General features: G+C 38.5%; 1 protein-coding gene and 1 pseudogene across 1 annotated transcript; both read right to left on the bottom strand.

The window, feature by feature from the left end:
* Window positions 1-22,521, bottom strand: part of LOC145643130 (uncharacterized) — a 313,811-nt pseudogene that overhangs the window by 277,115 nt on the left and 14,175 nt on the right.
* Window positions 18,666-19,464, bottom strand: LOC145642515 (uncharacterized). Its single transcript, XM_081693721.1, has 3 exons — window positions 19,350-19,464; window positions 18,709-19,241; window positions 18,666-18,677 (listed from the first exon to the last, which is right to left on the bottom strand). The coding sequence occupies exons 1-3, from the start codon at window positions 19,462-19,464 to the stop codon at window positions 18,666-18,668; spliced, it is 660 nt and encodes a 219-aa protein (XP_081549847.1).

The raw sequence follows: 22,521 nt of genomic DNA on the forward strand, positions 1-22,521 counted from the left end.
CGGCGGAAGGCCTCTTGTGGCACATCTCCCCCACCCACATGATCATCCGAACTTGCATCTTGCTTTTTGGGATTTTATGGAGTGGTCATCGTCCAAATTGAAGGAAGTAAACTCCCCAAAGATGTTACCCGATGAACTCCTTGTTGTTATAGATCCAACTCCGGATCTAAATGTCGAAAATCCTTTTATATACAGCTTCCTAGAGTTCCTTGCCTCTTTGTTCATCGCCTCATACACTAACTCCCTCCATGTGATGTGTGTGAACTCATTTGTACACTACTTATGATTTCAACTGACCTCCAAATGGTTTTGGTTTCATAAAGGAAAATATCACGAGTTAGACATCCACTCTGAGCGCCGAACATATAAATCGAACGACTATAGCTACATTCCTAAGGGCACAGTAGCGCTACATTGGAACGCCCTTGTTGTAGATCGTCCTTCTTTCATACCACATTTCAAAGCCCTTTACAACAACTTGCAGCCATGAGTTTGGGTTATAACTGAGTCTTGAGTTAGTAGAAACATGTTGGTAAGGATAGTATCTGAAATTCTAGGGGTTACAGAGTTTCAGGTCTTGCACCACGGGGATGCAATGGAGGTGTTACTTGTTTTGATGTGGGATAGTAGACTAATCCCCCGTTTTGCTGACTCCACTCGACTTAATAATTTTAACATATTTAGTGTCAACTTCAAAATGATATAGGTGAGACACCATATAAACTAATTTGGAAATTTTATTTTACATTATATACGTACTAAAACAAATGTATTTTTTATGTAAGGTTGAGTCACTGACAGGGATGTAAGAAGTTCGCTGGAGTACATTTCTAATGAAAGTTTGGTTCATCAAGTGCACTTGTTAATGTTACTTTCGGTAGTTATCTTAGTTTAATGACCTGCAACAGTTAATGTTATTTCCGTTAATTTGGAGTAATTTTATGTTATGTGTTAAAAAATTTTAAACAAATATTGGTACTATTGTAATATCATCTACTGTTTTGATGGTATGTACCTGGTTGCTTAGAAAACCATCCTGATGTTCAATGGTATTGATTATAAACACCTTTCTGGGTTTAGTAACGGCAAAACAGATAGTAAAGGTAGAGAGTAGAGAGTAGATTGTAGACAGTAGACAGTTGAGCATCTTCAACGGAGTAATGATGTTTCAAACATTGGGTAAATGAGGTGGCATAATTTACTCTCTTTTTTTCCCTTTTTTTAAAAGAAAAATTTATGTGCACATGCACTCATTAAACTCAGCAAAGAAGCACAGCATACCCCCCCCCAAAAAAAAAAACATAAAACAACTAAAACAGGGCAGCAAGATACGAGTCCAAAAATCATCATAATTAAATACCCGATCAAACATACTTCAAATGCAAAATAAAAAATTAGGGCACATACATATACTCAATAAGCATCATATAAAACCATTTCGGACTTAAAATTCTAGAGTTAACATGCTTAAATAAAATCATAACCACATCAGCCCCAATTTAGGTTGTAGCAGTACCATTCACACTAAACACCCCAAAATCCAACCTTAAACATGAAACTAAGGTTAACCCATATTAGTACACACTCTAAAAACATAATAGGTCATGTTAACCATGCATTTGGGATTAGAAATTAGGCAAAACATATCATAGAAACTCTCTAATTACACACCATTCAGAAATGCAATTATCCAAGATTCAAGCAATGAGAGCACACCAAAAAAACAAAAATTCTAATCGAATCCTGGGCTATATATCAAACAATACTAGACCAAGGAAGAGATTTTCATCACAGCCAAGAGTTTAAGTTATCAACAACATGAGCTCTCCCCTTCGCCAACCTTGGTTGGAGGAAAAACACAAATTGACCGGCAAAGAAACACAGCATATCCCCCGCCCCCAAAAAAAAAAAAAAAAAAAATCACTGTAACGAATTGACCAATTCTAATATCAACTTTAAAAAGTCAGAAATGCAATAATCCAAACTAATCAATTATAAAATAAAAAAAAAAAAAAAAATCAGAAACCCTAAGTTCTTAACCCCCATATTCAAACCCCTAATTAAATCAGAAACCCTAACTCCCTAATTTGATAAATTTAATGACAAATCAACAATTTCAAAGAAAATACACACTACTTGGCTAGTTAAATAACACAATAACTCAATTAAGCACAAAATCAACCCAACAAGTCAACAATTAGTGTTTAATACGAAATTAAAAACATAAAAATCATCAAAGTTACCTAAAAGGTTGTAGGTGTGGAGGCAGTCCTAGAGCGCGGCTGTACGATGAACCGTAGGCGTTGGGCGGTGGCTGGAACGTGCGGCGGCGGGCGGCTGCAGTAAATTTCCGTTTGTCGAAGAGAGAGAGAAGAGTGATGTTACTGTTGTGGGATCCAGCCCATTTAAGTATTTCAGCAAAATAGACCAGTCTAAATATATGCCCAACCTGGCTCGTTTTAGAATGGCTTAGGCCCTAGCCTAATCCAACACACAATCAATTAAGGTTGGCAGTCCCTAGCACGACCCGACAACCCGACCTAAACCCAACCCAAAGTTACTGAGAGAAACCCGAACTCAACCCAGACCAAACAACCCGAATTAAACCCAATTTGACCCAAATTTCATATATCGTAATAATATTAAATTTTACATTATTTTTGATGGTTTCTAAGCACAACCCAAAATCTAACCCGAACCCGACCTGTTAACCCAAATTGCCACCCATCCAATCAACTAAATAGAACTTCTTTTAAAAGGAAAAAAAAACTAATTTTAGACCTGGCAAACGGGTCGTTCGGGTAGGGTTCAGGTCGATTTAGTAAATATTCGGGTCAGGTCGGGCCAATTCGGGTTTTGATTCATCACTTCGAGTCGAGTCAGTTTGGGTAGTATTGATTAATTTACTAAAGAGGGTATGGTATCTTGGTTATGTAAGTTTGATGATTAATGTATATTATTATCTTACAAGTATTTTAAAATTACGAGCAAAATGTTACAAGTAATAAGAAAATATCTACACGAAAAATATGCGAATATGCGTAACAAAGCTAATTATACTACTTAACTACATCAATCAACCATAGCAAGAGAGTTGATACATAGTCAATTTAAAATGTTGTAGCACCACTTCTACATACGTACCTAATACCTAAGACCACATCACCATAAATTACGCAACTAAATCTAAATAAACTACACGCGATGCTTCTCCTAAACTACCCTAACGAACTACACACATCGAATAATTTTTTTTTAAGAACACACATCGAATATTTAAAACAACAAGTTAACCAAATGACCCATGATAGTATTTATGATACCATCAACACAGTAGATGGTATTTTAAGCAACCGGGTAGATACCATCAAGACAGTTGATGGTATTTTCATTAAGGTACTAACAAGACTAAGGTTCTTACTGTAACGATACCAGCTGAATCAGGAAAACCGTACGGCGTCATATCTCTTCACTACAATCCATGTATGTCGTGTCTCTGGTGGTGTACTTCGACTCAGAACTTAAATCCATATCCCAAAAGATCTGGTCCGCAAAGTTCTTCCCCGCCAAATCCATTTGGTTCTTGTAATCTTCATGGTGGAGATCGGTCATGTATGTATTGGTCAGTAAAATATCCATAGTTTCCATAACATCTAACTCGTTCGCCTCCATCATCATGTTTTTTAAAGTGAGGAAGTTTTCTTCGTCGTCTTGAAGCTCTTACCTCAAATTCTCGTGGGAGAAGTTCACCCACTCACATGTGATGTTGATCTTCTCGGCAATGTGAAGACCCACTCCATTTTCTCCAGAAAACTTGTGACCTAAAATAATACTACCCCATTTCCCCGACTCCGGCACATTCTTCTCAAGTTGTTCATGAACATCTTCCAACCAAGCTTCTAATGGCTTAAACAAGGCAAAGAATTTTCCCATCCAATAGTATGCACGTTTGTTTTGCATGCATTTTGGCAAGATTTTTTTCAACCTCACCACATCAAAAAATAAAATCCATTTTGAAGACATCTAGTAGGAAAAATAAGAAGCAATATGAATCCTTTTTTAACTCTCTTGGTGGCCCTAGTTGTAGTAGTGTTAAGTAAGGATAATCGGGATGAAACCTTAATCTGCATATAGCACCCGAACCTTTACCACTATAAACGGCTAGTTGAAATGGCCAAATTAGACTCTTTGATCATTTCTCGAGAGCAACTGCGCTTATGGAATCCTTCACATCCCTTTCTCCGAGTTCTTCAAGTTCCTTGCATATACCAAAGTCTTCCATTTTCGCTTTTCACTTTTCGGCGTATATGCATCGACAGGTCATGCTTCTTTTGGTTCTTTTGTGGGAAGAGGAAGAGGCACTATGATTTTTGAGTTTGTTTTCCAAATGGAAATATGTAATTTGTAAAAAAAAAAATTAGCAAAAGCAAGTTTGTTCCTCGGGAGTTACTTGAAGCTTTGAGAATGTTGTTTTATTTAGGGTTGCAAGTACAATCCTTAGGTAGAATGAATGAGAATGAATTTATTCATAGGCACTTTGGTTAACTTCAAGTTGGTGGTACGCTATTAATTTTATGTAATGAAATGGGAAATTTAGGTACCAGTTGTTGTCATACTAGGATAGGGATAACACCAACTAACATCTTAACTATACCATCTTAAGTGTACTAGGATATTATGCTGGTTTTACTTTTCCCCAAGTTGGTGTTCATAATTGTACCAACATAACTCCTATTTGGCGGCTACAGACCCACAAATGCATTAACAATGCAATTGTATGTATTTATTTTTTTAAGGAAAAGCAATCCTCACTTTAAGTCTTCATTTAATGGAACCAGTTGTGGAGCTAGAAAATTCAAACCGGGGGGACAAATGAACGTCACATAGTCTGACAAAAATGTTGGAAAACAATTCAATACTTAAATATTTTAGTTAAATATTAAGGTTTTAAAAAATCCAAAATACTTATCAAGGAAATCTAACTTCACATACTAGTTATTCCTCCTTCGATGGTACATTATTAGTACTACCTCTATTTTATATTATTTGCAACCATTTTTCACTCACAATTTAGGCCAAATTATTGCAAATAATATGAAACAGAGGTAGTATTTGTATAGTGACGAATCTAAAATTATTAACTTAAGGATTTTGACGAATTCGAACATAAGATAATATAGGTAATTAAATGCACTTATCATGATTCATTTTATTTAATTAAAAAAACAATCATGATTCGCTATTACATCTATAATTTATTGTTTATACTTAAAAATAATGAAAAGCAAATTGTTTTAGACATATACAAAAAATTAAAGAAATAAAAAAAGTAAGGTAAAATGATTTAACAAAAAGGTAAAAAGCTGAAAAAAGGGTAAAAAATCCTTAAACCCAAAAAAATAATAAAATGCTGCATGTATGGGGGGTTTGATCCCGTGTTGACAAGCTATAGTAGTATGGGCTTTACCACTGCATCAACTAAGCTTCTGTAAATAACATTGCGCAAGAAATAGGATTTATATGTTATTAAACTGATTGATTTTTTTTTAAAAAAAAAAAAAGTGGGGGGACAGCTGTCTCCCCTTGTTCCGGGCTGGCTCCGCCCCTGGATGGAACTACTTTGAATATGTTGCTTTTACTGCCATCAACATTTAATGTATGAGGATATATAAATGACTTTATTTATTTGGAAATTCAAATGGAATTTGAAATTAGTAAATAAAAATATTCATGAGATACATGCTGTTGTTCTTAATTACCATTTTTAGAATAATGATAGTTGAAATTTGAACTACACAATCAACTAATATACCATCCAACCCTAGGTTGGTATTTTTGTTGCATACTATCCAAGGATGTAAATGGTAAACAACTATAACATATCACTTCTAACATACTGTAAAATGAAAAATATAAGTACAGCACCACAATGTCATTAATCAATTATTATTCATTGAAACATTAGAATGAGGAATGTGCATATGCGTTTACGTATGATGTATGGTCGTGTTTGGCACATATCCAGGGTTGACATAATGGCCACCCCCAAAATGCAGTTAACCGTGATACATATTGTTGGTGAAGTAACCAACTGCATCGGTTTAATTTGCTGACTCATATGAATCCCTCTAGCTAGTACCCTTTTGTTAACCCTTGAAGGTCCACTCCCACTTCCGGTGTACACCGAAGGCTCGCTAGCATAAAATCCATGTTCACCTGCAAACATATGGTAATTCTTTTTTAGCATAACACAACGCAAAATTTAGAGACCATCATATTACATGACAATATACTTGACTATTGTTATGGTTTTGGCGGTGTAACATGTCCCCCCTAAAATTAGAAATGGGATTATGATGATCAGCTAAAACATTTGGGAAACGAACCTGCACATAATAATTTGTCGTGTACAATTATTAATTAAGAATCAAGTACAAGTGTGACCTAACATCAGAAACTAAAATCACAAAACCTTACTTGTTGTTGAAACTCCAAAGGATGTTGCATGAACTCAGAGGGATGTTGGATAGAACCATGAGCATAATCTAAATCTTTGTCATGCCCTCGGCCTGTTTCTTCTTACCACATGTCTTCGGAACCTTGGCCCTCGCCTTTTCTACAAGGAAAACAAACCGTGTCACTTGAGGTCTCCCCTTCTTTTTATTACCCCGAGGTTCAGGATCTTTGACACATGTAGAATTTGGTGTGTCTACGGAACCTGCAACACTAGCTTTATTAACATAGCTTGGGGTTTTGGGCATTGGAGGTGTAGCATGTTTCACTGCCTCAAGATCACAACTAGCCTTTCATCACCACCAGAATCTTGGCCTGACTCTTCTGCCACCACACATAGTTCATCAACCTTTATGCTCATTAGTTGAATCAAGTCCATCAAGGCTTCAACAGCTTCATCCAATGATGAAGCACGCAGTACAACAGGTGGTTTGGTTTAGCAATGAACCTATTAATTAAGAGTTAGGATTAAAATGAACATAGGTTAATCCGTTTTAAGAGTGTTTCTCTAGCTTTGTTATACTAGCGTTAGCGTTGAGTTCAGAGACGAACTCCTTTTTTTTAAGGGGAATAGTATGTAATACTCCTAATATCTCTATATATTATATAAATAAAAGTTTGGTTTATTGTTACTTTCTCTCAAATTTACAAGTAAGTTATTTTTTATATTTTAAGTTTCGAGGACGAAACTTGTTTTAAATAGGGTAGATTGTAATACCCTAAAGTTTTCTATTTTAAGTTTTGAGGACGAAACTTGTTTTAAAGAGGGTAGATTGTAATACTCGTATATTTTACGATTTTTAATTCCTATTTTATGTCTAATAGAACTCTTGCATACGAACTATAAATTATCTTAAACCCTAATAAATTTATTGTATTTTAGAAAGAAAAAAATACAAAAAAAAAAAAAGAAGGGGAGCAGCCTTTTTGTTTCTTGTGCGTGGGATTTGTTAACCAAACCCAAAATTGAGTTTTGTAAAAAGTTTATATTTGATTCTTCTTCATTAATTTTTGTTTTATTCTCTTATATCCATCATCATATATTCATATGTATTGATTGCATTATAAGATTAATAGAGAAGGTGCACAATATATTTGGGAAATCAAAGCCGTGAACTTCAAGATTGCCAACTTATTTCGTCCCTTATATCGTACTTCATATATGATAGTTTTATTGCAATTCATTAAAAGGTAATCACACGACCTTAATTAATTTTGGATTTATTTGATTATAAATTGTTAGTATTAATTGTACTTCGTATTTTTATGTGTAAATTTTATAATTTGTGAATTATATATGATCATGATTTATATATATACATGATTAGTGTGTGGTATAATATGATTCTAATTTTCGTATTATTTTTATTTTATATGATTTATTGTGTTATTTTTCTAGGGTTTTAATGTTGTTGCTATAGGGATTATTGTTTTATTGAGGTTTTAGGGTTATTAATGCAAAGTATTATTTTTGGGTTGTGAGTTAATTAATTTTGGGTACTAGTATTGTCCTATAAGAATTGAGATATACCATGATTGAATTGAGTTTGAATTGTTATGTAATTTGGGAACATGTGCCATGATTGAGATATTATCTATTACATTGTGAATGGTTATTTGATCGACGTATGAGATCAAAAGGTTGAGAATGATTATTTTAATCTTGGTTTGAGGCTCGGTGTTTATTACCTTAGTCTTTGGCATATTGGTAAGAGGGTGATAATCTTAAGTTAATAATGAGGCACAATCTTTGATTTATACTACCTCCGTTTCATAAAATCTGCAACAAAGTGGGTTGTACGATTCCCAAGGCAAAATTTCTGAAGCAAAGATTAGAAAATAAAGGGGAATTTGATTAATTGGATAAGAGAGAAAGTAACCCCACCACAACCACCCAAAACCCAAACCCAGCCCCAGCCACCAAACTCGCACCACCAACACCACCAGTCCACCCACACCACCAGATCTCCAACACCACCGACGAACAAAGCCCTACCTCACCACCATCAATCTACTCGCACCACCACCCAAAACCCATCCAACCAACTCGCACCACCACCCAAAACCCATCCAATCAAGTCACACCACCACCAAAAACCCACCCAACCACCAACGAACCAAAACCCCAACTCACCACCAAATAACAAAAACCCCCACTTACCACCACCAACGAATCCACCCAAATCAAATCGCGCGACCACTCGACCACCTTAATTACCACCTCTAACAAACCAAAACCCCAACAAACAACCACTATTTTAGATCTAAACCAAGGAAACAAATCAAAATATTGAAATCAGGCGGTGGCGGCAACGAGCAGGCGAGGGTCGATGGTACGGTGCATACGAGAAAAGAGAGAACACAGAGAAGAGATGGTGCAGTGGATCTCAGTTGTGATCGTGGTGCGTCGGTGGTGCAGTGGTGGATCTGAGTGGTGGTGGTGGACTGGTGGTGCATTAGTTGTGAGAGAAGAGAAAACAAGGCTGGTGCTGGTGGTGGTTGACAGAGGGGAGAGAAAAAAAAATGGTGATGTTGGTGGTGGATATGGTTGTGAAGGAGGAGAGAGAATGTGGTTAGAGTTTTAATTATGGATAAATTAATTTGGGTTAAAAGGGTTAATATGGTGTTTGATGCAATTAAGTAAAATTTAGTAAGGGTATTCTGGTAATTTTATATAAAAAATTTACTAAAAGAGGAAACTTTTAGTTTATTGCACATAATGTGTAGTTTCCGTTTTAGGAAATTGTTGTAGATTTTATGAAACGGAGGTAGTATATATTTTTCTATGGTCCCCCTACAGTGGGATTGACTCATATGTGGTCTGGTTTAAGGTGTTTTTCTGGCTATTGAGAGTATTCAAGTTTTTATACTTGTTGGTTTATTATTCGAATTACCCATGTCCAAGGCTAGGTATAGAACAAAGAGAATGACACTTATGGGATGGAGATTTGAGTGAAGAATTGTATTTTAATTTGAGGTTGAGTTGACAAAAGTTATTTTCAGAGTACAATGTGTAATGTAGTTTTGAACTACATTGTTTTCTTAATCTAGAAATGTTAATTATTATATTATACTCTGTATCTTGGTAAGTGGTGATTACATGTGTGTTATTTTGATGTGCTATTTGTGTTTGTGGCCATGTCTTTTTCTTATGGTGGCCCTGCGATGATCTATTTTGGAATTTGTCCTTGATGGTGAGCAGTCAAGTTTGTCTAAACATGTTGATCAAGTGATCGTAGCTAAAGGAGCTCAAGTGTGATGATTAGTTTGTTATAACAGGTTTGTAAAGATGTATAAATAGCTCACCTAGATTTATTGAGCTGTACAGTTGGGATTTTGTAAGCCTTAACACTTGACAGGTGTAGACACCTAAAAATGTCTCCCCAAAACCAAACCCGATGATGAACAACCTTTCACCGCCATTATTGGTTGGGTCGAGTATTTAATCTTTGGAGTGCTGACAGGGTAAAGTCGTATCCCCAAATCAAAAGTAATTACCTAAATCACTAACTAAGGTAGATAGGGAAGTAGGGTCGAACTCCACAGGGAAACAGGTCTTTTTAATTCTAATTAATTAATATAATCTAAATTATCCAAGTAACTAATATTTTGAATGTGAATTCTATATTACGAAGAATGAGTTTAGGGAGAAAAGAATCAATAATAAGGAACCCTAGGATCACAGGTTCACCAATAATTAATATTCCGGGATAGAATGAAGTAATTAATAATTAACAAAGCATAGATAATATGATTAACAGGCTCTCGCAATTTATTAACCAACATAGATCTAACAGGCTCTCGCAATTTATTAGACCTAAGTTCCTATTAAAAATAGCCTTTAATATTAAATCAACATCTGCTCGATTCATCAATTCAATATTGCTAGACATTCACAACCAAATTACATCTGCTCGATTCATATTCTAATTGCAAAGAGTTAAAACAATTCAATAGGAAATTATCATGCAATATCAACAATCAACAATAACAAGTTATCCCTTCATATTAATTATGGATCCCCTTAAACCCTAGAATTAAACTACTCACTAATCATCATAACTAATCCAATCAAATAAACAATTAAAAACATAAACAAGAAAATAATTAAGATAGCTGAAATTAAAAAGGGAAGAAATTGTACCAAACTAAATCTGGAATTAATGAAGGAATTAAGAACAAGAGTTAGAGAGAATTTAAGAGAGAGAAAAATACTAAGTAGAGAGAGAAAGTCTAAGAAGAGGAAGGTCCGTAAATAATCCGTACAAAACTTATATATACTTCCCCTAAGACAAGAATTAACTAAACTAAATCAGACACTAGGAAAAACACGCGCCCGATCGGGCGAAGGGGCGCCCGATCGGGCCCGCCTTTTTTTTCCTATGCCCAGTCTAAAGTGCCGCGCCCGATCGAGCTCACGCTCACCCGATCGGGCGCGCCTTTCTTGATAGCCTTCATGCGCGCAACCGCCCGATCGGGCGTATGCTTGCCCGATCGGGCCCGGTCTTCATCTTCGAGGCTTGGACTTCGATTGGGCTAGATTTCTCGGCCCAATCCATATTTCCTCCCGGGTCTCGAATACATGGTCCAATTGCCTCGTGATCCAAATAACCGAGCCCTTTATCACCGGCTCGATGGCTCTAGCCAGCCTTGGGCTCCAAAAGTGGTCGTGTTCCTCCAATGCTCGTAGTCGCTTCATAAAGATCCCGGGAAAATACTCCAAAGGTGTAATTCCCTGCAAAACTTAACCAAAACTACGAAAACACTAGAAAACACATATTAGTAATAAAAGTGGCCCCAAAAGGCCAAAAACACTACTAATTATGACCGAGGGACGGGGGTAAAATACTATATAAAATAGACATATCAAACTCCCCCAAGCCAAACCTTTGCTTGTCCCTAAGCAAAGAGCTCATCAATGAACATATAAAACATACTTCACCCCAATCAACAAATCAAAAACCAACGATTCAAGGTAAAATTAAACAAACATGCTTCGACGTCAATCAATCTTATTCATCTAATCACCCTTCCTCCCCAACAATTGTCAAGTAGAGCAAACCACAAGAGCATATAGAATACAAGACTAGTGCTCACACACTCGACTCTCATTTATGTGGCGAGTAAAGAATGTACTCGATCGCTCTCCACCCAAACCCCTTTAATGTGAACAATGCCCTCCCAACTCACACTCTCGTATATATAAAAACATTGAACGCTCATCCTACTAGTCGACTCGAAATATGTCAAGTCATAACTTGCATTGAAAAACAACACTTTCACATTCACATAACTTCTATGCACATGGTCGGAAGGTCTTTTAAGCTTGTAATGTAAGGCTAGGGTAAAGGTAGGATAAATTTTGGGATTATGTGAGAGAAAAGCTATGCATTAAGGGAGCCAAATCCTAATAATACCATGATCAAAAGTAATGATCATACACATCTCCAACATAACCAACTCCAAAAATAACCAAATATAATCCAAACAATAAAACAATCCCAACACTCACAAATTCACTCATAAAAACATGATAGTGTAGAACAAGAGTGAATAACAAACCTTGAACTCATAACTTGAAATATTTACATTGAAACTCAACTTTTTTTTTCTTTCTTTTGATTACCCTTCACTTAGAACATTTGAACATCAAGCATTTTTTTCTCTTTTTTTTTTTTTTCATATTTCTCACTTTTTTTCTTTGAACTTCTTTTTTTTTTTCATCACACTTTTATTTTCTCAAATATATACAACTTTCAAACTCATATAAACAAAAATATGATCAAGAACAAATTACTTTTCAAAACCCACCCAAATTGTGCAAATAAAGTGCACACTACAAACTCCCTCACCTCACTCACTAATAGCTCCCCCAAGCCAAGCTTGGGACTAGTAACCAATGGGGCAATTAAGGCTTGTAATGTGGCTATAAACAATAAAAGGGCACAAGCAACAACATGGGTGACAAGAAGGGAACAAATGTATCTAAATATCTCTGAAGGCTACCTAAGGAATGAACGCCTTCGTCCTCCTCATGTGCATATTATAAAGTCATGAAACACTACTCATAGTTGCAAATCAATACTCAAATTCATTGACATACCAGGAATTATGGAACTATCACACACTTCCTAACCAAATCAACTAGTCAGGCACTATATTCACAAGTAGTTGGACAAAATTGACGCAAGTTAAGGAATCCAAACAATTAGACTTCAAATCATGACCAACAAATCCACAATGTTCATCATCAAATACCAAGAATCAAAATAATTTTCTCAAGTATGGGGCACAGGGAAGCATGATTTATAATTCATTGGAACGTATTTTTGATTTTTATTTTTCCAATTTTTTTGTATTTTTCATAAATAAGAAAGCAATAAAAAACTATACTAGAAAGCAGACAAAGGGAGAGAAGGAAGAGAATTTCGAAGGGAGATAAAGAACACCCCCCCAAGCCAAATCAAGCAATGCCCTCATTGACTTGGGAGAGTAGCCTACTCCTCATCCTCATCCATCCTAGAGTACCCTCCACCGTGGCTAGAGCCGGCCCCACCATGGCTAGAGCCACCACCACCATACCCCGGACCACCGGCATAGTAGTTAGGGTCTACATTCCCACCCATACCCCCATATCCGTGGATCGAAGAATAGTCCACATAAGTACCATAAGCACCGGGGTTAGAATACCCTCCTTGGGGGTATTGGAACCAATCGAGAGTAAGGGAATCGGGAGGAATAGCCCCCCGACGGGCATAATCATCATACATGGGGTAAAGGCCCCTCCCTAAGTTCCTCTCAATAAGACCAACCCTCCCATCTAGGGTGCTTAACCTAGAGTCTAGGTTTTGCATCATGCCCTCTACCCTTCCTTGCCCCGTCTCAATACGGTCTAGTTGGCTCCTAAAAGCCGAAAAGTCATATGGGGCATTTGGGTCGACATTGTAATCGACCGAGGAAGTTGGCATTGTAGGCATGCCGTAGGTGAAAGGTGGGGGTGGTGTGTAGTGAGGTGAATGGTGAATGGGGGATTGGTGAGGTTGTGGTGAGGGGTGAGGTGGTTGAACCGCACCTTGACCGTCTAACTCGAAGGTATAAGAGGGCTTCCCCCTCTCAAATTTGGTCAAGGCGGGGTTGGGTAAGGTAAACGCTTGGTCTCTCCTACCCGATTGTCGGTGGACAATCCACCAAGTATCATTCCCCACCGGTTGTACCCAATTCAAACTCCCAAAATAAGGTAGGTCCATTAGGTTCGATCCCACAACTTTTCTATGGCCATCGGGGTTCCAACCTAAATGCTTCCTAGCTATATGGGTCACTAACCCTCCAAAGTAAATAGGCGCTCTAGACCTACTAGCTTCGGTCGCATTGGCCGCCCTTTGAAAATGGTTGGCTATCCTATGGGGTAAATTTAATTTTTCAGCATTAGGGATTATATAGGAAGCCAACAATTCCAATTCATCCCTCCGAACATTTGCCGGTTCATGCCTCCCAAAAATAGTGAGGCCGACAAATCTTTGCCAAAGTTTGGGGACGGGGTGTTGAATCCACGTCCCTTTGGCATGTTGGAGGTTTACCAAATCCTCCCCTGTTAACCTCTTATAGACCACGGCGGTGTGGTCTTGAGAAGGTTCAATAGGCTTGTCCGATTTCAAGTCAAACAGTTTACCAAAATCCTTTAAAGTTAATCTCACATTATTGTTCAACAATCGAAATTGGACGTGAGTGATAAGTGCATTCATTTTGATAACATTAAAACTTGATATAAATTCCAATGTTAAATAATCATAAGTATCGTGACACATTTGAAAAAAACCACTCATGCCTATGCCCTTAAACAATTTTTCCACATATTTGTCAAGACCTAGCCTAGCTAAAGTAGGATGATGTATGAAACGGGTAGAAATTACCTGACGATCGATGAGGTTGATCATCCGAACCCGTTGCTCCTCTGAAACGATTACAACTTCCTCCCATCCCGGAATTTGAAGGTCCGGGTTGATTGCTGGTTGTGCCGCACTAGAGCTCTCACCCCTTTGATTTCTTGAACGCTTGGAGGCCATTGTCGTTGAAAATAGTAGAAAATTTGAGATTTCTCTCTCTTAGGGTTTGAGAAAAAATGGAGGGAAAATTGGGGAAAATTAGTATAGAATGTAGAGGAAGGTGAAGGGAGATGAAATATGTAAAAAAATTTTATTTTGGATGGAGGAATTGGAGGGGATCTTAGATTGAAGTGAAAGTTTAAGGTTTGGAAATGGAGGTTTTAGAGAGAGAAAGTGAATGAAGAAGAAGAAATAAGGAGGAAATGAGGGAAGAAAGAAGAGAAAAGAAAATAAAGGGGGGTCGTCCTGATGGCGCGCCCGATCGGGCGAGACTCGCCCGATCGGGCGTAGGTGTGATTCTCCAAAATTCAAGTTGCGCGCCCGATCGGGCGATCTCCGCCCGATCGGGCGCGAACGCGAACGATTATTCGCCCTTTTTTTCTCGCCCGATCGGGCGAGCTTCGCCCGACATTTCTTTTTCTTTTACTCGATTTTCAAAAATTTTTGCCCGATCGGGCAAGCTTCGCTCGATCGGGCGAAAATAACCCTGGAATCCACTTAGCTTGCGCGCCCGATCGGGCGAAATTTGCTTCGATTCTTAGCTCACTTACGCGCCCGATCGGGCAATTTCGCCCGATCGGGCGAAATTGGCCCTGAATTCTGGCTCACTTGCGCGCCCGATCGGGCGAAGGTCGCCCGATCGAGCCCGAGAGTGCCTGTTTCCTCCGATTCTGTTTCTTCTTCAAAATTTCTCTAAGTCTTTATACTCTGTGAAATTTATACCTGTACAAAAACACTTAAAACCGGTGAAATATCACTCTCCTCGCCTCTCTAAAAAAAATAAATAAATAAATAAATAAATAAATAAAAAGCATTAAATACGGGTTGCCTCCCGCAAAGCGCTGGTTTGTCTAGGTCCCGCACGACCTTCTCACCACCTTGGAACTCATGTTGAGAGTGGAGTTAGGAGAGTCTCCTCCACATCTCTGATGGTAGCACCTTCATGATACACTTTCAACCTTTGGCCATTCACCTTGAATTCTTCACCTTTGTCATTCACCAACTCTAACGAACCAAATTTGTTTACCTTTGTGACAGTGAAGGGACCGGACCACCTAGACTTCAACTTTCCTGGGAAAATCTTCAATCTAGAATTAAAGAGAAGAACCTTATCGCCCGGTGCAAACTCTCTTGGTAGGATCCTCTTGTCATGCCACTTCTTGGTCTTCTCCTTGTAGATCCGCGCACTATCATATGCCGACAATCTAAACTCCTCCAACTCGTTGAGTTGAAGGAGTCTCTTCTTACCCGCGGCCTTAGAATCCATATTAAGCTCTTTGATCGCCCAAAAAGCTTTGTACTCCAATTCGACGGGAAGATGACATGCCTTACTATAAACCAATCTATAAGGTGAAGTACCGATCGGTGTTTTAAATGCGGTCCGGTATGCCCAAAGTGTGTCATCAAGCTTCGTGCTCCAATCTTTTCTTGACTTGGCTACTACCTTTTCTAGAATCGCCTTGATTTCCCTATTAGAGACCTCAACTTGACCACTAGTTTGAGGGTGGTAACTAAGCCCTGTTCTGTGATGTACGCCATACTTCCTGAGGAGGTTATCCAATTGTCTTTCATGGAAGTGGGTACCCCCATCACTAATAATAGCTCGTGGAACACCAAACCTGGGAAATATGATCTTCTTGAAGAGCTTAATGACTACCTTGGAATCATTCGTTGGTGAAGCTATGGCTTCAACCCACTTGGACACATAATCGACGGCTACAAGTATGTAACAATTCCCATTGGAAGATGGGAACGGCCCCATATAATCGATACCCCAAACATCGAATATTTCAACTTCTAGGATGCCAGTTTGGGGCATCTCATGCCTACGCGAAATGTTGCCAGTCCTCTGGCAAGAATCACAAGCCTGCACAAAAGTGTTAGCGTCTTTAAACATAGTAGGCCAAAAGAAGCCTGACTCATTAATCTTGGCCACCGTTTTAGTGGGGCCATGATGTCCACCATAGGGTGAAGTATGACAACTGGTAAGGACGCCGTGAACCTCCCATTCGGGAACACACCTGCGAAATAATCCATCTGCACACTCACGAAACAAAAAAGGGTCATCCCAAAAATAATGTTTAACATCATAGAGGAATTTCTTCTTCTGTTGGTAGGACAAGTCAGGAGGTAGAGTACCACCCACTATATAATTAGCAAAATCGGCGTACCAAGGGTGATGCTCTACAACTGCATACAGGTTATCGTCAGGGAAAGAATCATCTATAGGTAAAGAATCCTTACCCTCATCATACCTGATACGTGACAAGTGGTCTGCCACTACGTTCTCTGCTCCTTTTTTATCTTTTATTTCAATGTTGAAATCTTGGAGCAAGAGAACCCAACGGAGTAGCCTTGGCTTTGATTCCGCCTTGGCTATCAAATATTTTAATGCTGCATGATCAGTAAAAACAATAACTTTAGAACCAACTAGATATGATCTAAATTTCTCTAAAGCATATATAACAGCAAGAAACTCCTTTTCTGTGGTGGCATAGTTGACTTGGGCTTCATCTAAGGTTTTGCTAGCATAATAAATAGCATGCAAAACCTTATCCTTCCTCTGTCCGAGCACGGCTCCTAGTGCAAAGTCACTTGCATCACACATGATCTCGAAAGGGAGGTTCCAATCGGGAGCACATATGATGGGTGCCGATATCAAAGCCTGCTTAATCCTGTGGAAAGCCTCAAGACACTCGTCAGTAAAAATAAATGGGGCATCCTTGAGCAAAAGTTGTGTCAGTGGTTTAGCAATTTTAGAAAAATCTTTGATAAAGCGGCGATAAAACCCCGCATGACCCAAGAAGCTTCTAACTCCCTTGACATTAACTGGGGGAGGTAATTGCTCAATCACTGATATTTTAGCTTTATCTACCTGTATGCCCTTATCAGATATAATATGACCAAGGACTACTCCCTCTGTCACCATAAAGTGACATTTCTCCCAATTAAGCACTAAGTTGCACTCCTCACATCTTTTCAGAATTTTACCGAGATTAATTAAACATGAATCAAAAGAAGAACCATATACGCTAAAATCATCCATAAAGACCTCCATAATAGACTCTATGAAATCAGAAAAAATGCTCATCATGCAACGCTGAAAGGTAGCAGGTGCATTACATAAACCAAAAGGCATTCTACGATATGCAAAAGTGCCATAAGGGCATGTAAAGGTGGTCTTTTCCTGATCTTCAGGGTGAATCGGAATTTGGAAAAATCCCGAATACCCGTCTAAATAGCAAAAGAATTTGTGATTAGCTAACCTCTCAAGCATTTGATCAATAAAGGGGAGGGGGAAATGATCCTTTTTAGTGGCGATATTAAGTCTACGATAGTCTATGCACATACGCCACCCTGTTACAGTTCTGGTGGGTATTAATTCATTTTTATCATTGGTTATCACAGTCATCCCACCCTTCTTCGGTACTACCTGCACAGGACTTACCCACTTGGAGTTAGAAATAGGATAGATGATACCTGCATCGAGTAATTTCATCACCTCTTTCTTGACTACTTCCTGCATGTTTGGATTTAATCTTCGTTGGGGTTGAATGCAGGGCTTATAATTTTCCTCAAGATGAATCCTGTGCATACAAAAATCAGGGCTAATACCCTTAAGATCATCAATACTGTACCCTATAGCCTTCTTATGGGTTTTGAGAACCCCTAGAAGTTGGGAAGATTGTAGGTCAGTGAGTGCAGTACTGATGATCACGGGGTGTAGTTCCTGCTCATCTAGAAAAACATATTTTAAATGAGAAGGGAGAGGTTTTAGCTCAGGTTTCTTGACCTCTGCAGGTTTTGATTCCTGAACTAAATTTACTACCTTCATTGTCTCCTTGGGACTTAACTCTTCTAAGGAAAGAGCTTTTTCAATAATTTGTACCTCATTACCCCAAATGCTTGCATTATCGCTGGATAAATTCCCGCAGAGAACTTCCTCCAAGGGATCCTTAGCAAGAACCTGTGGCAAGCTATCAACACAAATATTGTCCATTATATCAATTGTATCAATATAACAACAATTTTCCTCCAACATAGGCCCTTTCAAAACCTTCCCTAAATTAAAGGTAACATTATCGTCGCCTACAGAAAGGGTCAGTTTACCATTTTTCACATCAATAATAGCTCCTGCAGTGTGGAGGAAAGGCCTACCTAATATAATAGGTATTTGTGTGTCCTCTGCCATATCTAAAACAACAAAATCAACTGGAATGAAAAATTTACCAACTCTGACAGGTACGTCCTCTAAAATTCCCAAGGGATATTTTACCGAACGATCTGCCATTTGTAAAGTTATATTAGTAATTTTCAATTCCCCCATATTTAATTTAGCACATATAGATGATGGCATGACACTGACACTAGCACCCAGATCACATAAAGCCTTATCAATAAAAACATTCCCAATGTGACAAGGGATAGAAAAACTACCGGGATCCTTTAATTTAGGAGGTGATTTATTTTGCAAATAAGCGCTACACTCCTCTGTGAAAGCTACAGTTTCTACTTCATTAAAGGCCCTTTTTCTAGTCAGAATGTCTTTCATGAATTTAGCATAAGCAGGTACTTGAGTGATTAAATCAGTGAAAGGGACTGTTACCTGCAGGTTTTTCACGACCTCTAAAAACTTACCGAATTGTTTATCAAGCTTACTCTTCAGTTGTCTATTAGGGAATGGAAGCTTGATAACTGGGCTCTGCACAACTCCTCCCTTATCCTGCAATTTACCCTGCACAGAAACATTGGTAGGGTTAGTGTCTTTTTGTAGCCCTGCAGGGCTAGCAGAATTACCGTTTGATGTAGAGGAATCTAGATTAGAAACTGGTCCATCTTCTTGTGGCATAGGAGGTCCATCATAATGGGAACCGCTCCTTAGAGTGATTGCATTAGCATGATCTGTAGGATGGATAGGCTGTGACGGTAGAGCTCCCTGCTGACGGGATTGTAGGGTAGATGAAAGTTGTGCAATTTGATTGTCCATGATTTTATTGTGGGCTAAGATGGAATCTATTTGCGCATCCCTACTCTCCATGTGCTTTTGCATATTAGCTAGCATCGCTCTAATTTCTGTCATGGCAGGGTCGGAAGATGATGAGGGTGATACTTGGCTTTTCTGGCCGGCATTAGGATGATAATATTTTTGCTGTGGTGGGGGTTGCTGTTGTGGTTGTTGTGGAGGTGGAGGGTTTTGTACATTGGTACTCCGGTATGAAAGGTAAGGATGATTTTTATAACCGGCATTGTAGGAATTGGAATAGGGGTTATTTTGCCTATAGGTTTGAAAGGCATTAACCTGTTCCATAGAGCTCCTACAATCTTGCTCCCAATGACCTACAATTCCACAATTTTCACAAAAAGCTTCATGGTTAGCAACAGCAGAAACATTAGCTACAGAGTTAGGAGTAGTAGTAAGATTATCTAATTTTTGACAAGTAGAAGTTAATTGAGCTTGCAAAAAGGATACAGAATCGACATTATGTTTCCCCTTATTTGCAAACCCCCTCGGATTCCCATATTGGGAATTGTGTATTGCCATGTCCTCGATAACCTGTCCTGCATCATCCACATTTAAATTCATAAACCTCCCACTAGCTGCCGAATCTAGTACTGATCTGGAAGAATTTCCAAGTCCATTATAGAATGCTTGGATCAATTGCCATTGTGCTAGATTGTGGTGGGGGCACTCTCTCTGTAGATCCTTGAACCTCTCCCAAGCCTCATATAGTGTTTCGTCGGCCTCTTGAGCGAAGTTCTGAATAGCACTTCTTAGCACCGCTGTTCTCTCTGCAGGATAATATTTATTATAAAAGTTCAAAGCAAGAGTTTCCCAGTCAGTAATACCAAGTGCAGTTCTATTCAAACCATTAAACCATAATTTTGCTTTGCCACATAAAGAAAAGGGAAAAAGAATCTCCCTGATTTGGTCCTGCGTAACCCCGGCTTGTCTAATGGTGTTACAATATTGGCAGAAATCTGCGATGTGAAGATTAGGATCTTCACCCTTAGCTCCGCTGAACTGCTTCCTCTCTATCATAGTGATAAATTGGGGCTTGATCTCAAATTGAACTCCATCTAGAGCCGGAGTAGGAGTAAGGTGCGGGAAATCTGTGAGCTTCGGTTGCGAATAATCACTGAGTTTCTTCTGGGCCGTCATCTCTGATTCCAAATCTGAAGGAATATCTGTATCACTAGAATCAGTGGGAGGATCTCTTCGATCGTTGTCCTCCTCAGAACCCGCCAGAATTTGTCTGTAGAGTCTCCTTTGCCTATGAAAAGAACGCTCGATCTCAGGATCAAAAGGGATGTCACCTGATCTAGAACACCTGGGCATAAACAAAGAACTAAAGACAAATATGAGATTTGCCTCAAAGAACTAATGTTCTCTGAGGCAAGAGGGGGGGTAATCTAGACTACAAAAATATAATCAGAAAATAAAAATAAAACCGTTTCCCCGGCAACGGCGCCAAATTTTGACAGGGTAAAGTCGTATCCCCAAATCAAAAGTAATTACCTAAATCACTAACTAAGGTAGATAGGGAAGTAGGGTCGAACTCCACAGGGAAACAGGTCTTTTTAATTCTAATTAATTAATATAATCTAAATTATCCAAGTAACTAATATTTTGAATGTGAATTCTATATTACGAAGAATGAGTTTAGGGAGAAAAGAATCAATAATAAGGAACCCTAGGATCACAGGTTCACCAATAATTAATATTCCGGGATAGAATGAAGTAATTAATAATTAACAAAGCATAGATAATATGATTAACAGGCTCTCGCAATTTATTAACCAACATAGATCTAACAGGCTCTCGCAATTTATTAGACCTAAGTTCCTATTAAAAATAGCCTTTAATATTAAATCAACATCTGCTCGATTCATCAATTCAATATTGCTAGACATTCACAACCAAATTACATCTGCTCGATTCATATTCTAATTGCAAAGAGTTAAAACAATTCAATAGGAAATTATCATGCAATATCAACAATCAACAATAACAAGTTATCCCTTCATATTAATTATGGATCCCCTTAAACCCTAGAATTAAACTACTCACTAATCATCATAACTAATCCAATCAAATAAACAATTAAAAACATAAACAAGAAAATAATTAAGATAGCTGAAATTAAAAAGGGAAGAAATTGTACCAAACTAAATCTGGAATTAATGAAGGAATTAAGAACAAGAGTTAGAGAGAATTTAAGAGAGAGAAAAATACTAAGTAGAGAGAGAAAGTCTAAGAAGAGGAAGGTCCGTAAATAATCCGTACAAAACTTATATATACTTCCCCTAAGACAAGAATTAACTAAACTAAATCAGACACTAGGAAAAACACGCGCCCGATCGGGCGAAGGGGCGCCCGATCGGGCCCGCCTTTTTTTTCCTATGCCCAGTCTAAAGTGCCGCGCCCGATCGAGCTCACGCTCACCCGATCGGGCGCGCCTTTCTTGATAGCCTTCATGCGCGCAACCGCCCGATCGGGCGTATGCTTGCCCGATCGGGCCCGGTCTTCATCTTCGAGGCTTGGACTTCGATTGGGCTAGATTTCTCGGCCCAATCCATATTTCCTCCCGGGTCTCGAATACATGGTCCAATTGCCTCGTGATCCAAATAACCGAGCCCTTTATCACCGGCTCGATGGCTCTAGCCAGCCTTGGGCTCCAAAAGTGGTCGTGTTCCTCCAATGCTCGTAGTCGCTTCATAAAGATCCCGGGAAAATACTCCAAAGGTGTAATTCCCTGCAAAACTTAACCAAAACTACGAAAACACTAGAAAACACATATTAGTAATAAAAGTGGCCCCAAAAGGCCAAAAACACTACTAATTATGACCGAGGGACGGGGGTAAAATACTATATAAAATAGACATATCAAGTGCTTAAATCCATATT

Source organism: Chenopodium album, chromosome 8 (genome assembly GCF_948465745.1).
Source record: "Chenopodium album chromosome 8, dcCheAlbu1.1, whole genome shotgun sequence".
NCBI classification, from domain to species: Eukaryota; Viridiplantae; Streptophyta; class Magnoliopsida; order Caryophyllales; family Amaranthaceae; genus Chenopodium; species Chenopodium album.

Excerpts from the sequence above, each read along its gene's own strand:
- LOC145642515 (XM_081693721.1), bottom strand. The coding sequence starts at position 19,464 with ATGCCACAAGAAGATGGACCAGTTTCTAATCTAGATTCCTCTACATCA. Across the intron at positions 19,242-19,349 it reads TACCAATGTTTCTGTGCAGG|AGGTCGTGAAAAACCTGCAG; the intron begins GTAAATTGCAGG and ends GTAAGTTTTTAG.